Source organism: Barbatula barbatula (genome assembly GCF_947034865.1).
Source record: "Barbatula barbatula genome assembly, chromosome: 24".
NCBI lineage: Eukaryota > Metazoa > Chordata > Actinopteri > Cypriniformes > Nemacheilidae > Barbatula > Barbatula barbatula.
The window spans coordinates 14,428,438-14,445,367 of record NC_136787.1 but is presented as its reverse complement, the minus strand read 5'-3'; the positions used below and the strand labels follow the sequence as shown (position 1 = coordinate 14,445,367).

Below are 16,930 nucleotides of genomic sequence, written 5' to 3'. Positions count from 1 at the left end.
TGGTAGTCATTGGGGGCAAAATCTGTCTGTCTAGTTTGTGTGAAGTATCCCTTTATGGCAAAACTGGAGTTTTTTTGCCACAGGTGTAGTCTCTCTATTAAACAAAAACACAAATAGTAGTACACAAATAGAACAAAGATACTATCCATTTTTATAAAGGTATTTTTATATCCATAGAATAGAAGGCACAGTTTCTTACAAGGTCGATACTGATGGAGCATTATTGTAATCTCATCAATTCTCCATTTACAATTAAAGGCTATAATTCGGGATCCAACCCGCAACATTTGATTTAGCAGCATACTACTGAACTATTAGCCAACCACTACTTTACTTCATTCATCTAAGTAATACATTAAACCTTAATTGTAAACTGAAGTGATTGCCGTTTATTTTGAACACCGTATGTTTAGATGGATACAACTGTCCAGTCAAATAAACACCAGAACTGGGTGAGTCTTAACCCAGATGCCTTGTGCAAAATACTGCCGTCGGTGCTCACCAGCCACTACCTCATATTGTGAATGAATGCACCCGTTTAACAGCAGAGGTAGAGCCCACACTTACAAATGCAGTCATTGCACTACCAAACGTTTCTATTCATTTGCTCCTTCAGTAAAATTATAATAATAACCAATCTGCACCTAAATAGTATTAGCCAGAGAAATATCTGATAGCACTTACTGAAAATAAATAACGGACTATAAGATGGATAATTTGGTTTGATCTCATAGTCAAACAACAGTAGTTGGGCAGAAACTATGGTTACCATGATGATCTTGCAAAGCCCAGTTTTGACAACTATATGATCGAGTCCATCCCATTAATGAGTGTGTCGGCACATTCGATTGAAAACCAAAATCAGGTGACGGATACACCTCAAGCATCCATATGCATTAATCAATTGCTAGACCTCATACTAAACAGGATCGCCATGGCCATAACCAGAAGCATCCCCACAGCCACCTCCTTCATTCTGCCCAGTTTCAAATCATCATACTGCGTGTTCTGCTTCCTAAGGATCTTCTCCCTGCGTTGGCGCAGCTCTTTATCTCTCTGCAGCTGTTCTCCATAGTGCGCTCTGATGAAAGCATCGAAGTCAAAGATCTTGTCCTGGTCGACACCGACCGACGGAGTGTGTCGGACTCGGGTATTTTGACCAGACGGTGACGCTGTTCTCTCCCTTTCGGTGGGTCTGCAGGATCCTAGGAGGTCAGCTCCACTCAGAATCCCACGGTCGTATTTCCTTCTTAAAGCTTTACTACCGAGCACGTTGTACGCCTCGCTGATCTGAGAGAAGCGAAACGTGGCTTCCTCGCTCCCGGCGTTTCTGTCCGGGTGATACATGAAGGACTGTTTATAGTACGCAGTCTTGATTTGCGTGTGAGTGGCTGTCGGAGACACCTCGAGGATGTCGTAATAGGCGGACTTTGATTTGTACAGCGGTCCTGAACTGTCATAATTGTGTTTTCTAGTATAAGCTCTCGAGAAAGACGTGTAGTGGCCTAAACGAGCACGTGGAAGTCCATAAAGTGTGGATCTCGTTTTAAAGGGATGATAGCTGCCAGCACTGCCGCACGGGAGAGGACGCCTCGCGTGTGTTTTTAAACGAGAAACCTCGAGAACTGGAGTTATTGCGTCGGCTATCATCCCCAGTCTAATGCAGTCACTCCGTGTATTTCCATAAATGGTCTCGGTAAGGAAGTCCAATGGCGATTTCAAGCTGTCAGACGATCTCTCTTTGGGAGTCTTCAAACGTACTGTGCGTGTATTACCCGCTACTTGATCGCGCGCAACGCGATTATTATGAGTTGCACAAAACTGCGGTGAATGTATTGATGCTGCAACATAACCTGCCTTTAAGACCGGTTTACCCACTTTATCCAAAAGCGATAAATACGAGGGTTTTATAAACCTATACGCTTCTCTACCGCACCGCAGTCTGACCTCCGCCATTGCGCAGAGATCAAGGCAAACAAAACCGGCCGTACAAGGGAACGGCAAATCGACCAATCAAATTCTCGCTTCTTTGCGGGTCGCTGGGAAAATCGGCCAATGGCGCGTGATGACAATGTTTCCATGTAAGGGATAGGCTGAGTGTTCGTGTTTATGTTACGTCATAGATATTACGTAGCCTGACTGTACTGTTAAAGCAAACGATTTACTTAAGTATTGGGAAAATCATATAAAGAAGATATTATTTTAAAGAGATAATGTTCTTTCAATAAATACTGTATTTGTGACTTTACTTTAATAGAACTGTGCATTATTTAGGCTAAACAATTACATCAGGTTTAGTGGCAAGAGTCCCGAATCTTCAAATAAAATATATAAAGGGATCTTTTGATGCAATGGGCTCTAAAATGAAATATATTCTGGCAGGAGATTATATATATATATTCAATTTTCACCTCACAGTTCACCATCACATTTTTCTGGGAAGTATTGCCCGTTTGTAAAAATTGTATTGTTCAAATTATTAGAATGAAGCGAATACGTTTTGTAACCCTAAACTTGCGTATGGATTAAGTTGTTTATAGTATTGTGTTCTCGCTATGAATATAGCCTGAGATGCTGGAATGGTGTTAAGAATGAATAAAACAATCAAACAGTAGTTATCATACAATTTAATGTATACAAGTTATTTTTGTTTATATTTGTCAACACTGTCCTATTTAAAAGTAAGCCTGATTAGCTACGTGTACACAAGTTACGCAGGTTTGCAAATCTCTTTCCGTTTACGCCTACAGCGGAGCACACTGCTAAAAACACCCCAGCTATTCGCACTTGCCTACGCCATTTGCGTACGTGCTACTCGGCGAGCCTGCAGTGCAAGAAAGCGGTCTCGCATCCACCTGACCACCACAAAGACCACACCCCTTCTCCTGTACACAAGCCGGGCATCACAACATTCGCTGACAGTCTCCGTGTGTATCGCAGTCTACGCCGTTATAAAGCCGAGTTTTGGTTTGTGCATGCAGCATAATGGAGCAGGCGAAACCGCGAACGGAGAACCGCCTCCGCTTTCCTTTAGCGCAGCAGGTCCGCTCCAAATGGCAACATCACGGGTGAGGAGGTTCGCGCAGGAGGGGCGGACGGTCCCTCCGCCCAGAGTGATGGTGGTATTTTCGGCTGCGAGCGACACCGAAACACAGGAAGATGCGATGTCGGGCGCGATCCCCGGAGATGAGGAGTATCGAAGACCAGCCATACCTGTCCCCAATCTTAACCTAGGGAAGTCTCTTCGCACTTTAGAGGCACCTGAGGAGGTAAATCCCTAAGGCTTACAGAGGATGTGCTATTTTTATCATGAAGATATTTATTTTACAGTAAGTGTAATGACATTAACAGAGTTACAGTATTGTACTTTATAAATGTATGTATTCGGTTCAGACATCAGGAGCCGTTTCAGAAAGGAGCTTTAGTGAAAACTCTGAGTAGTATTAACCCTGAAAGGAGGGAAACTCTGGGTTTTCTGTTTTAGGAATGTGAGGTGTGTCAAATCCTAGAAAGCGGGGTAACTCAGGCCCGTTTCTAAGTGACTGCTAAGTGAAACCATAGTAACTTATTCTGTGAACCTAACCTGGTCCGGAGCAGGTTTTCATTTGTAAGCCCATTGTTTCTTTTGATCCTTTTTTAAAGTGCATGTGGCGTATCTCATTCATTAATACAGTCATTCATGGCACACGTTTCGATCACACAGAGACCATCTCAGTGACTAAAATGTCATTTGTGCTTTTATAGAGGATCCTCTATGTGAAGAGACTGCATTCATTCATAGAGATGTACTTTGATTTCAGGAAAGTAATTTAGGACCAGAGTGGAAGTTTGTCATTCCCTGTACCATTTTTCTTTACAGTGAATACGATGTATCAAAATGTGTCTCTTCCATCAATAACATCAGCCATCTTGGCGGTGTAATACATCAGAGCATATTCTTTCCCTTACATGTTCTCACAAATGGCATTTTTTGGAGCCGTTGCCATGGTGAATCGTAATATCGGAGCTCTATTGATTATGGCTTGTCGTAGTTGTGCTGCAAGCGCTTAACTCAAGGTAAGCCTTCCCAGAGTTGATAGAATGAACTCAAATCAGCTGTTCTGAAACCAAAAACATATAAAAGTTTCGCATCTCGGTGTACATCCACTCAGAGTTAACATTTTAACTTGGTATTGGTTGAACGTCATCATTGAAATGGGCCCCAGCTGCATTAAGCGTATTTTCTTTTCCGTGTGCTTCAATTTGATTGGTTCTTTATACTAGTGGGCAGATGAATGTCCTTTCTGATTGGTTCATGTCTCACGTCTATCAAAACATTGCTCGGTGGAATTGACCTTATTGTGTTTAGAAACTTGGAAGGCCCATTTGAAATGTCCCAACGATGAACCCAGCATGACCTATCAAGAATATGGATAATCCAATTAGTCGAACACCAGAGGATTTTTACTTTTTGGCATACAATAGAATATAGAAAATAAACAGTCAGTCTTATGTAAATTAACCATGGTTTTATTATAGCTAAAGTGTAGTAACCAGATTTTTTGCAGAATGGCTACCATTTGTATTACCACAACACAAATATGTTTGTTTAGATGTGTGTTATTTTTATTAGTTTTACAACAAATGCCATGGTTAAATCATAGTTATTGTGGTTAGACCATAGTCAATTTGTGGTAATTATTGTTTTATTACAGATAAAACCCCAAACCATTAAACAATCCGTTGTTTTCCTAAGGGCAGGTCCATTTACATTAATGCATTTGTCAGATCCATTGATCACATGCATCTTTTAGCAAACGCTTTTATCCAAAGTCATTTACTAATGAAAAAGCAATTTAACATTTTGTCATTGAGCTACATACATCCACTATGAATCCTATTTGAGTCTATTGAGCATGGTTGATGTGGAAATAGTTTATTTTCACCAAGAATGTTAAGAGATGTCTTATAGATTGCAGTGTTTCTTATTTGTCAAATGTATCTGATGGACATTATGTATCAAGGCACAGGCTGTTGCTAATAAAAATAGGCACAGTGATAAAAAATCTCCCTTTTCTCCATAGTTCCCTGAGGTTATTCCCCTAAACGTAGGAGGAACATATTTCACCACTCGGCTCTCCACTCTGCGACGTTTTGAGGACACTATGCTGGCTGCCATGTTTAGCGGCCGCCACTACATTCCTCGTGATGCAGAGGGGCGATATTTCATCGACCGAGATGGGGCACATTTTGGGTTAGTGTTTAGATAAGTGAATATCTGATTAGAGTAAGTGCTTTACAGGGCACTAAATATCCACACAAAGATTGAATACAACAAAGAAAATTACTTTATTAATAACAGCATTTATCATAGTTTTATTCTCAATAACATTCACTAGCTGCTGTCCCAAATTATGAACTACCACCATGAAATGACCCAGCATACATTAAAGATTCACAGCAAACAATTCATAGTTCAAGTTTTCACAGCACAAGTTATACGTAAGCTCTTATTAAAGCATTTGAACCTTCATAAATAACCAGCAGCATATAATATTGGGAGAATAAAATTGTAGCTGCGACGAAGCACATGAACAGTAACAAGCACGTGTGTATGAATAGATAAAAACTAACAGACTTCCCTGCCCGTATCTGACGACACCCCCACCGTGGACCCCGGGTTTTCTTCAGTGCTGAACGTTATGAAAGTCTTAGCTCGTTCCCTCCTCCTGTCGCTCTTCTTTCTCCCCTTTTTCAAACCTTGCAGCCTTCATTTTATTGTCGCCAGGTATGTTCATCAACAACATCGTTCCTCCTCCGCTTCATCACTTTTGCATGACGTCACTGTCGCTAAGTTTATATGCATTACACTACATTTAATTGGTACATTTAATTTCATACATACTTATACATTTAATACATATAAAGTATAGGCCGACTGGTTTTTTTAAACGTTTTAATGATGTACAACCCTGTAACCAGTGATAAAAGAACTGCTGAATATTACTCCGTTTATGATTAGCCAACCGAGAAGGCCAGATGAAAATATCCTTTGTTTGCTTGTCTGCCTTCAGCGACATTCTGAATTTTTTGCGAGAGGGTGAGCTGCCTCCGAGGGACCGAGTTCGTGCTGTACACAGAGAAGCTCAGTACTATGCCATAGGACCTCTTTTGGAAAGCCTGGAAGATACACAGCCACTTACTGGGGAGAAAGTGCGGCAGGCCTTTCTTGATCTCTTGCCCTATTACAAAGGTAATATAAACCAATTATGTTTACATTTCGAATTAGGCTTTTTTCCAAAAAGCTAATAATAAATTTCAACTTTATATGGTCTGCATGACCCACTACAAATGCCAAATAGGCAAAAGAAACAGTGTTAACATTGTCCCTCCTCATTCCAGAAAATTTAGAGCGCATTGTGGAGATCGCAAAACTTCGTGCCATGCAACGAAAGGCTCGCTTCGCAAAGCTGAAGATCTGCGTGTACAAGGAGGAGATGCCCATCACCCCTTATGAAAGGCCGCTGTTCAACTCGCTGCGGTTCGAGCGCTCTGAGAGTGAGGCCAAGCTGTTCGAGCACCATTGTGAGGTGGATGTTTCATTTGGGCCCTGGGAGGCTGTGGCAGATGTTTATGACCTCCTTCATTGCATAGTGAGCGACTTGGCAGAACGTGGAATCACCGCAGACCAGCAGTGCATCGGCGTTTGTGACAAACACCTTATTAACCACTACTACTGCAAAAGGCCAATCTATGAGTTTAAAATCACCTGGTGGTGAAAGGGTGGTATGTTTGGAGGTCTTGCCTCTTTTGCCAAGAACTACGATGCACAAGGTTTGAGCACACGTGATGTGTACTGCTGTCTATGTGAAACCAGCAGGGTCCTCGAATCCTAGTCCAGTGTGCAAAATAATTGACAAGCATTTGATGGAGATGGAGGTTGATGGCTCGCTGTGGAACGGTGGCTTGCAACCCAAATTTTAGCTGTTCTGTTCTGATCCCTTAGTTTTGCAAGTACTTGTTAAGCTTTATTTAAAACAAACCCTACTTGTAATGGTTTTGACCAGTTGTAGTTTAAAGGGTTTTCTGGAATCATGCTCAGAGGAAGTTAACTCATGTGAAACAGTGTTTTCTATTCTAAATATGACATCTCTGCAAAGTTTCCATGTTAGATGTGCAATGAATGTATTAACAAACTGATTGTGAAGAATCAATCAACTGGACTCAGAATACAGGTTGTCATTTCTTGCGTTGTGTTGTCCATGAAGCATTTTCCCCCACAGTATTTACATTAAGTGATTTTCCCTAATTTGTTTTAATTTAATATGTAGAACCTGATCTTTATTATATTACCAATAGAGAGTACTGTAGATTTCCAACAGATAAAAAATACAAGACAACCAAACCAAGCTTCACACAAGGCCTTCTACAATTTGCCATACATTAAAGGTTTTAGTTTATAACTAAATAAATAAAATGTTTTCAGAAGAGAGTCCAAAACAGATATATTGTTTATAGGATAAGATGCACTAGATATTAAATGCACTGAATATGAATTATATTATATGAAGTATATTAAAATTATACTAAAAGACTGTTAGACACCATATTGTTTTTATATGACTTCTGAGTCTTATTTTCTGCTGCCAAGAGCATCTGTCTTTTCTTTTTATAGCCATAGCCCTCTGCAACAGCATACACATTTGAATTATTTGTGACCCTGGATACGGGTCCATTTTTTCGAAATTGAGATTTTTACTTTTATTCTTAGCTGAATAATTAAGCTTTCTATTGATATGGTTTGTTTTTGGCTTTTACTAAAAATGTTCCCGGGCTATTTAAGACCGGTTGTGTGATCCACGGTCACATTTGTGATTTTGTCTACTTAAAATATTTGTCACCTCTCTCTGTTTTAAGTTTACTGTGTGAGCTGTGAAGGCCACGTGAAGTTGCATGAGCTCCTGGTGAGGGTTTTCGCATCAGAATATCTAAAATTCAAATGCATCTGATAATCCTAACTGGGCTTTTAGTTACTCTTTCTTGCCCAGTGCACTTTATGTTGCTCAACTGATACTTGTACTCTGTTGTACATTTGGTAAATACTGTTTGTATTGCATTAATATACTTGCGATATTGTGCTAATAATAAACTATATATTTTGCCATTTATTAATACTATACTTTAACAATCTGTTGTACACAAATAGAAATTCTTAAAAAATGAAATGCTGGATGTTGACCTTTCTAGCCCCGCCCACAGAACGGAAAGACGGGTTTGACTAGAAAGGGATACAGCTACCTCCACTGGGCATGCGCACTTCAATACCGCAATTTTTTGTCACGCTGAAAACCGTTGATGGATATTAATTACTATTGTAAGGTTATGTTTCGGGCTGGTGTAGGCTTTAGCGAATGTAATTTATTGTGATTATATAGCGAGATTTTGCACCACTTCCGGTCGTAGCTGTATCCCTTCTAGCAACAACCCGGAAAGACCCGTCGCGGATATGACATCATGGCGAGGAGACCAGTGACGAGGTATGATCAGTGAGCTGTCGCTGTCCTGCAGTATAACGCAAACATTTCAAACTTGCTGTTTATTTTAAATGCTTTGCTCATTGCAGTATTAAAAACAGCTTCTGGATATTTCTGTCACGTTGTCAGTTTTGTGGGTTTGTTGTTTCGTATTTTTAGCCACGTAGCTGCTTTGCTAGCTTGACATATTTGCCTAAGGCGGTTTAACATTGTTATTTCCAGTGGATAATTTATTTTGTATGACCCTTTATAACCCGATAACCGTAACGAAACCATGTAGTGATTTATAGCTTGGTTTGTAGTGACAATAAGGGACAGCCTGGCGTCATTGAACGATGTTTGAACTATTTATTTTTGTTTCGTTGGTCATCTTGTCTTAATTTGTTGACCGGGGAGTTTCTGCACGGATCACTGGTCAGTATTTTTACATTTTATTACATAAGACAAACCAGATCACACACTAATAATCATAATGTATATTGTCTTTGTAATTTGTCTATTGCAATTGTTGTACTGTCAGATTTCAAATTACTTGAAAGCATACTCCTTGTTTTTCTCCAAATGAAATATATATATATTTTTTGCCAAATATATTATGTAATCTGATTCCTGTTGACAGGATATGCAAATACATCTCACAATGTCATTCTTGTTTTGTCTTTACCCAGACAAAATGAGTCAGCGCACTGAGCGACGGGGGATCCATGTGGATCAATCAGAATTGCTGTGCAAGAAGGGCTGCGGTTACTATGGAAATGCTGCGTGGCAGGGTCTGTGCTCCAAGTGCTGGAGAGAGGAGTACCAGAAAGCTCGGCAGAGGCAGATCCAGGAGGACTGGGCCCTGGCTGAAAAGTGAGTCGGGTGGTTTTTAAAAAAAACTGTAAAATCACACTTTTTTACGATGACTAATATGAAAAAAGAGCTCTGTCATTTAAGTTTGCATTACAATTCAGTGGTGTGTTTTCTGTCACAGGCTCCAGAGAGAAGAGGAGGCAGCGTATGTCAGCACTCACAGTTCCTCTCAAACCCAGCCTCCGCATTCTCACTCCCAACCCTCTCTCGCCACCTTCTCCAAGTTCGAGGAGAAGAAAACCAACGAGAAAACTCGCAAGGTCACCACTGTGAAGAAGTTCTTCAGTCCCTCTTCCCGCACAGCACCTAAAAAAGGTATGAAGTGGGCCGAGGTCTTGAGAACTCTGAATGTGAATGATGTTTCTTCAGTGTGATGGGACTACTTTGACCACTAGTAGGTGAGGTTGGTTAAAGGAGTGTGTTCTGATATGGTATTAACATAATTTGCTCTCGTAAGTGTCCTTTGGGCACATGAAAATCACTGTCAAAACCTGTTGGATTGAACAGATTCAAACAGTTAAAAGTTTCTTGAGTGTGTTGATCTTATGGGCCTGTATTATTAAAGCTTCTAAGAATCGTCTAAGTAAGCTCTGAATTTAGCTTAAAAACTTCCATGTAGGAGTCTTAGCTTAAAAGTGATTCAGAGCTGATCTGAGAGGCACTCTGAGCAAGGAAAAGACAAAAACTTTTATCTTAGCGAGGAGGCGGGGCTTACCCCGTTGCTATGTCTTTTGAAGACTGTGATTTGTTGGTTGGCCAAGGGGAAAAAAAAGAGTTCTTTTAAATATAGTTTAAATTGAGTTTATAATTGCATATGACATTTTATTCTGTTTTACCATACACATACCAACACTTTCTGTGACATTTTTCAAACAATTCATTCATCCATTCTTCATCTCTCAGTTTGCATCTCATACTTTATTTCAATTGCATCTCATCTCTTCCCCATTTCTCTACTTTTCTTTTGCTGTCATTCTCACCGGAACTTTGGCACCCTTACCCCCCTTATTTCATTCCTCCCCCCCCCCCATTTCTGTGTCGCCCGTTTTTCTGCCCACCCTGGGTGTTTAGTCCCCTCTGAAAAAGAAAGTGAGAAACAAGAGAAAGAGAAGTTGCAGGGCAGGAGAGAGAGCCATGGAGAAACCCTCCTGAGGGATCTGAAGGGCATTTTTACCCAGCCCTGGGAGATGGGCTCACCCACAGAAGGTAACAGAGAGAGCCTGAGGGATAAAGTGGTGTGAACAGAAAACATGGGTGGAGATTGCAGTGTTTGTCTTTTCTGAGGTGGACCACAGCTTCTGTGTTTTGATGTTCTGTGTTGATGAGGGAAAAGAGAACATCACCTGTTTTTTAAGGAATAGTTCACCTAAATGTATTTATTTACGCTCATTGTATTTCAAACAACAGACTTAAATATAACACACTGCATTCTTTTTCATTTTCACCAGGATGTTTTTTGGGTAAACTATTCCTTTCAGTATTTCACAAAGCACGCAAATAAAAAAGTTATTCAAAGTTGGTGATTCTATTGAAACATCATGTTTGTCTCGCTGAAACGCTTCGTGACATACTGCCATGCTAAATTTTGTGTGTATTTATTAATTTCTCAATGTTGTCTGGACGTCAGAAGACACTCGTTTCATTCACCCTGTCATTTTTTCATGTGTACTGTCTCATTGTCATGCATTCCCCTCTTTTCATGTCATTCTGGTGGCAGCTCTGGTATCAAGGCTGAGAGGTGGGTATTAGTGCCACTGCCACATCAATGTAGCCTTCCAGATTACAGAAAACAAAGCAGTACATCAGTGTTTTAAAAGATCAGCATGCTTTTAGCCAGAGAAACCCTACTAATGCTCTATTACTGTCAATGGGGCATTTGCAAAACAATATTGATGGCAGCAAACAACCTAGCAACAGCCTACTGATGAAATGACAGCGTCCATTTAGACAGTAGAATGTATTCATTTCCTTTTGTGAGAAAATAAATGTTCTGTATGTCACAGTGCCTTGAAACAATGAGAAACTACTGCACTGCTTTTTAATACCTGTGTATAGCAAAACCCTAGTTTAGAGCATAATACATATGTATAACTTAATTCTTTGTTGTTTTCATACAATTGTATGGCTTACAGTATGTTTTAGATAATTTTATTGGTAGTATAAGGTTCTTTACAGTTTATTCACCTTCACTCTGTTGCTATCTTTGATCAGATGTCAAAGGTGTTGGCATGGTAACAGATGCCAACTTCGGGCTTTGAGAAGTTCACGTGTTCTTTCTGTCTATTTAACAGTCTGATGTTGTCAATATACATTGTGTCGTCTTTTCACATTTACCTATTGTTTATTCGGACAGCCTGAGGCGTCTTTTACGTTTCATGTGATAACCAGAATGTCATGTAATATTCAGTTATTCCAATTGGACGCATTGTTCGTAAATGCTTCACGGTCTCTTCAGCTGTACCAATAACTAGTTGGCTGAATTTCACATGAGATTCTGCAATAACCTAAATGAATGAAACGCATTTCAAATCCAAGCATGTGTCTTTGTGTTTAATGTTTGTGGACTTTTTACGTGTGTTTCCCAGAGAGCCATGAGGGAAAGACGCCGAGCCCCTCCATCACCCGTCAGTCCAGCATCGAGACCGATCGTGTGTCAAGAGACTTTGTGGACTTCCTGAAGACATTACCGAAGCAGGCCGGCAGAGATGTCCACAAGCAGAGCCGTATTTTTATGGAGAGCATGGGAAATAAAAAGGTGTGGCTTTAAAACTTTAAGAATCGGGCACACCCATGCCTACCCTGTTTATCAAAAGTTATTATAAGATTAAGACTTCACATGCATAAATAATTAGCAAAACTCGAGTCATCAAATCTCTTGCTTCAGAGGATGGAGACCGATTAAGCCTGTTTTAAGAACTTCATCTCAGGCTTTTAGGTTCAGAATTGTTTTGTTTTTTAAAATACATTTTAATTCAAGGATGTTCTTTTCTATCCATATGTATTTGTAGGATCTCGGCGTAGAGGAGCTATCAGAGTGCGCTCAGGACTTCTACCAAAACATGTCGGACCGTCTCATGAATCATTTTAAAGGTAGGATTCATGTTATGCACTGGCTTCCTGTTCAGTTGCGTATTGTTTATAAAACAATTTGACGAAAGCGTTCAAATTCACGTCAATTTTTACCACTCAGGCTTGTAAAGAGTCTGCAGAGTAGGACCATGAAAAGTTGACGAGGTAGTTGTAGATATTAGGATCCCGCAGGTCAGGAAATATATGTTTCTTTGATACACGTTAAAAGCAGCCCGGAGGGTTATAGGGATCTGTTATGTTTAATCTATTATGTTTTTCTATGCACAGGGTTATGTCTTTTGATTTCAAGTGTGTAGTGAACTTTGTTGCCTTAAAACTAATGCAGGCACCATTCATTTCATTTTTGCTCCCGGCCGACCTTGCCTGCCATGGTGATGTAAACAGAATTGGTCACTTGACTGCCGGATATATTTCTATATGTAAAAATGTTAGCAGGTTTTCAAACGATTTTTATTGGTTTTCCACTTCAAAACGCTGTGATTGGGGAATTCAAGCTATTTGTTATAGAGCCTTGTGTGTTTCTCCTCCCGCAGGTTCTTCTGAGAAGGTGGACAGGGTGATGGACCAGGTGGAAAAATACATCATGACTCGACTGTATAAAAGCGTCTTCTGTCCAGAGACTACTGATGATGAGAAAAAAGACTTGGCCACCCAGCACAGGATTCGGTAAGCCCCTTAGATTACCAAAGCATTTATTTGAGCATTCCAGTCCGCCGGATGTATCATGATTGCTTCCAAAGGGGAACCATGTTAAATGTTTTCTTTTATTCTGTTTGGTTTTTCTAGAAGATCCCAAATTATACTGTTAATCATTATTCGCTTCTTGAATATTGTTGGTTTTTCAGGGCCTTGCACTGGGTAACCATTCAGATGCTGTGTGTTCCTGTGGATGAAGAGATCCCAGAGGTGTCTGATAGTGTAGTCAAAGCCATCACAGGTGGGTCTGCAACGAATTTTCTTTATATTATTATCCTTTACATGGTTTTGAGTTCTCTCCATTCTGAGAAAACAGTTTATTGTCTACTGTAGATATCATTGAGATGGACTCCAAGCGAGTGCCAAGGGATAAGCTGGCCTGCATTACCAGCTGTAGTAAGCATATCTTCAACGCCATCAGGGTTACTAAGAATGAACCAGCCTCTGCAGATGACTTCTTGCCTACCCTCATCTATATCGTGTTGAAGGCCAATCCACCACGGCTGCAGTCAAACATCCAGTACATCACACGCTTCTGCATCCCCTCAAGACTTATGACGGGGGAGGATGGATACTACTTTACCAACTTGGTGGGTCCATATGTATTATTCAATGGCCCCTAATCCACACTTAAAAATGAATAAATATTATAGCTGAACATTCCCCTTTTCTCATTTTCTGCTCAATCTCATTTCCTGCAGTGCTGTGCTGTAGCCTTCATAGAGAAACTGGATGCCCAGTCATTGAATCTTAGCCCTGAGGACTTTGAGCGCTACATGTCCGGTCAGGCTTCCCCTCGAACGTCAGATGATCCAGCAGCCTGGCCCCAGACTGGCTCCAATATTAACCCTGTGGTTAGCCAGATCCATCAAAATCAAAGCATCCTATCCAACCTAGAAAAAAGACAGCAGCAGGTCATAGAGGAGGCAAACACCCTCCAGACAGAAATAGCAGAATGGCAGAACAGCGTGGCCCGTGAGGTCCAGGAGATCTTGGAGAGATACCCACTGGAGATCAAGTCTCGAGCATCTGCGATCGATGCAGACAATGTGGAAGACGACAGGTTACCACCCCCTCTGCAGCCCCAAGTGTTTGCTGGTTAGACAATTATTTTAGGTAGATAAGCAATTGTTAATGCTTACCTTACTCATTCCAAGATGGTCAAAATGTGTTTTTAAATTATATGGCTGCTTTTGTCCAAGATCTCCTGCTTCCTGTAATGTATGAATACAGGGATGTAACAAATACATCAGAAATCATCATCTGTTTCCTTAACAAATTCTTGTAGGATTGCAGCAGAGTTTGAAAGAAAAATACGTAGCTTGAGAGACTAAAGCTTTAAAAGATGTGTCACTAACTTGATCAACATTCAAATACGTGTGCTGTATTAAATTACAGAAAGTAGCTGCCAATATGTAGTCTAAATCATATTTGATGTGCTCATATCAACATATCATCTTTTCCTATGCAGATAAGTCAGTTTCACTGTATGTTGATGTTTTCCTACCTTCTGTATGAAGGTGTTTACTGTGATCTTTTTATGGGTGTATAAAATGTGCATAATGAAAACAATGATGTTGAACCCCATACAAACTGTCCTAACTGTAGCTTTTAAGTAACGTTGGTGTGTCACACACGCTTGATGTATAAACTTCTATGGTACCTTTCGGTGATGGTCATTCTTAAATGCTAGGTCATGTTATCGATCAGCAATACTACTGTGCAGATCTTTGGAAAATGAACACTATTTAATAGTTATTTGTTTGCCAAACAAAATGCATTCTTGGTGTGGATACAAATCTGCAAAAAAAATCCACATAGATGTACAATTCTGTAATGGTAACCAAAGGATGTACTTTGGAAAAGAACCACTCTTCAACCAAGATGTAAATGGCATTAATATGTTTGGCATTAATGTAAGCTTTTCAGAAAACTGTTTAAATGTAAAGCAGTTTTTAATAATGTCCCAACTGTAACAGGTACTTAACATTAAATTTGTGTGAAAATAATCAGTTTAATTTATTTATGATTTTGTGTTCTATTAACTAAACTACTTTATTTATGATGTATAAACTTGAACTGTGTTGTTTTGTTGTTCGTAAATAATTTATAAATCAGAAATTGAATTTTTTTTCAGGAAAATATGTGGTTATTAGTCACTTGGAGGTGTGGTCATTGAGTCCATAGGGATCATAAGAAACACCATACATGTATCACATTGTAGAAATCGTCAGTATAAAAACAATGATTCACACCATATAACAAATGTTTAAAATTTTGATGGTCAATATTGTTTTACCTTAATAAATGTTCTGAATAATATAATTACATGGTAGGATACTTTAGCCCTTTTTAGGGTAAGTTCTCCCCAAGATTGTTCTCAAGGGCCACCTGTTTACATGTGTGTAGAATATGTCATTGAAAACATGATGTACAAATATCACACTAAAATTCTCATTGTTAGCCTAAATGTGCAATGTCTCATTGGGTATAGCCTGATTTTATCTCTTCAATTTGTTCTATTTTGTAAAATGTTAATAAGAGACTCGTTTAAAGATCTATCTCATCCAAAACAGATCTGCACCCGCCCCCCCCAAACCCGAGTCTCGTACGATACTTCTTCTGTACCTGCAAGTCTCCCGATATTCTCAGTTTAGTATGTAGGTCGCTCTCTCCCAGGAGGGTAACACTCCACAAGTGATACACTGAGATCTTGATTCATTTTGCATACTAAACAACATAGGACGATGTTTTTTTCTTAAATTGGTGTAAAATTGTGTATTTATTGCCATTATGTAACATTTCACAAATATTTTTCATATATGGTATTTTGTAATAAAAGTATCTGTCACATGCATTATAGACGCCTTTACTGTTAGTAAACATTGTGACGCGTTTTTTTGGGCGGAGCTTAGGGGGAGGCAGAACGGTACCCGAAACCAATTATCAAAAAACAAAGTTTGTTTTCATACAAGATATTTTTATTGTTTCAAATAAAAAAGCTGCGGGTGAAATTGTGTTTGTATATTAAAGCCCACGCAAAAAGTACCTGTTGATGGAAATTTGAGAGTTTCACAGGGATCTTTCTTTGATATATAATTGCACATGAAAAAGCATACTTTGGAAAAATGTACCAAATAAAATCTTGATTTTTCAAATATTTATTAAGCCAATTTATTTCGAAAATATAATTTAAAGAATTAAAGTCTACTAAATGTAGACATAAGAGTTTAAAATAACTGTTTTTTTCATACAATGTCAATAATTTTTGAGTTAGAACTCTTTCAATCAATTTACACGTGGGCTTGTCTACATAAAGAGAATGGGCTTTAAATTACATCTAATTTCGTCTTTAGTTATTTGTATACCCATGTATGTAAGAGTGCTTTTAACAGGACAGGACAAGAAACACACAACTTTTAACAGAAAGTAATTTGCATAATGCCGTGATGTAAGCGTGACGTTTGCACGAAGGGGGTCTATAGTGTGGTATATAGGCAACTGCTTTCTTGGTGCTCTGTGTTATCACCATGTGTTATCCTGAAATAATCCTTTGTGTTTAGATACGTTTTACATCGAATTAATTTTTTATTTATTTAAATTGAACAAATTAGTTGTTAATTCATCAACCAAAAAAGTCAAAACATAATATACTATAATTGTGCAGAAAAAACAGACTGAATGTTAAGGTTCCAAATGAGTTTTTTATTATGTTATCATGGTTTTATTGTGTTAGCTGTTTTTTTAGAGTCATTGTGGCTCACAAAACAACTGCATGT

The 16,930-nt window shown here is 39.3% G+C and overlaps 3 protein-coding genes across 9 annotated transcripts; 2 read left to right on the top strand and 1 right to left on the bottom strand.

Moving 5' to 3' along the window:
- Positions 1-150: 150 nt before the first annotated feature.
- dnajc30a (DnaJ (Hsp40) homolog, subfamily C, member 30a) lies at positions 151-2,101 on the bottom strand. Its single transcript, XM_079449250.1, has one exon. The coding sequence runs from the start codon at positions 1,954-1,956 to the stop codon at positions 901-903; it is 1,056 nt and encodes a 351-aa protein (XP_079305376.1). The 5' UTR covers positions 1,957-2,101; the 3' UTR covers positions 151-900.
- Positions 1,278-8,147, top strand: kctd7 (potassium channel tetramerization domain containing 7). Its single transcript, XM_079449249.1, has 5 exons — positions 1,278-1,696; positions 2,751-3,269; positions 5,064-5,233; positions 6,054-6,232; positions 6,382-8,147. Exons 1-5 carry the CDS (start codon positions 1,688-1,690, stop codon positions 6,756-6,758), a joined length of 1,254 nt encoding a protein of 417 aa, XP_079305375.1. The 5' UTR covers positions 1,278-1,687; the 3' UTR covers positions 6,759-8,147.
- An 83-nt stretch (positions 8,148-8,230) lies between these two features.
- Positions 8,231-16,306, top strand: rabgef1 (RAB guanine nucleotide exchange factor (GEF) 1). 7 transcript variants are annotated; one of them, XM_079449124.1, is made up of 11 exons: positions 8,477-8,525; positions 9,182-9,365; positions 9,487-9,680; positions 10,437-10,571; positions 11,083-11,103; positions 11,951-12,120; positions 12,374-12,455; positions 12,989-13,121; positions 13,301-13,392; positions 13,485-13,741; positions 13,853-16,306. In XM_079449124.1, exons 1-11 carry the CDS (start codon positions 8,519-8,521, stop codon positions 14,252-14,254), a joined length of 1,677 nt encoding a protein of 558 aa, XP_079305250.1. In that variant the 5' UTR covers positions 8,477-8,518; the 3' UTR covers positions 14,255-16,306. The 7 variants fall into 7 exon arrangements, with proteins under 7 accessions (XP_079305255.1, XP_079305250.1, XP_079305253.1 ...); XM_079449125.1 differs by having other exon boundaries at positions 8,480-8,927; positions 13,853-16,027; XM_079449123.1 differs by lacking the exon at positions 8,477-8,525 and having other exon boundaries at positions 8,996-9,365; positions 13,853-16,027.
- The last annotated feature ends 624 nt before the right edge of the window (positions 16,307-16,930 follow it).

Coding starts and splice junctions, on each gene's coding strand:
- kctd7 (XM_079449249.1), top strand. Junction 3,270..5,063: donor CTTTAGAGGCACCTGAGGAG/GTAAATCCCTAA, acceptor TTTTCTCCATAG/TTCCCTGAGGTTATTCCCCT. Junction 6,233..6,381: donor TCTCTTGCCCTATTACAAAG/GTAATATAAACC, acceptor TCCTCATTCCAG/AAAATTTAGAGCGCATTGTG.
- dnajc30a (XM_079449250.1), bottom strand. CDS start 1,956: ATGGCGGAGGTCAGACTGCGGTGCGGTAGAGAAGCGTATAGGTTTATA.
- rabgef1 (XM_079449123.1), top strand. CDS start 9,136: ATGCAAATACATCTCACAATGTCATTCTTGTTTTGTCTTTACCCAGAC. Junction 9,366..9,486: donor GACTGGGCCCTGGCTGAAAA/GTGAGTCGGGTG, acceptor TTTCTGTCACAG/GCTCCAGAGAGAAGAGGAGG. Junction 13,393..13,484: donor TGTAGTCAAAGCCATCACAG/GTGGGTCTGCAA, acceptor TGTCTACTGTAG/ATATCATTGAGATGGACTCC.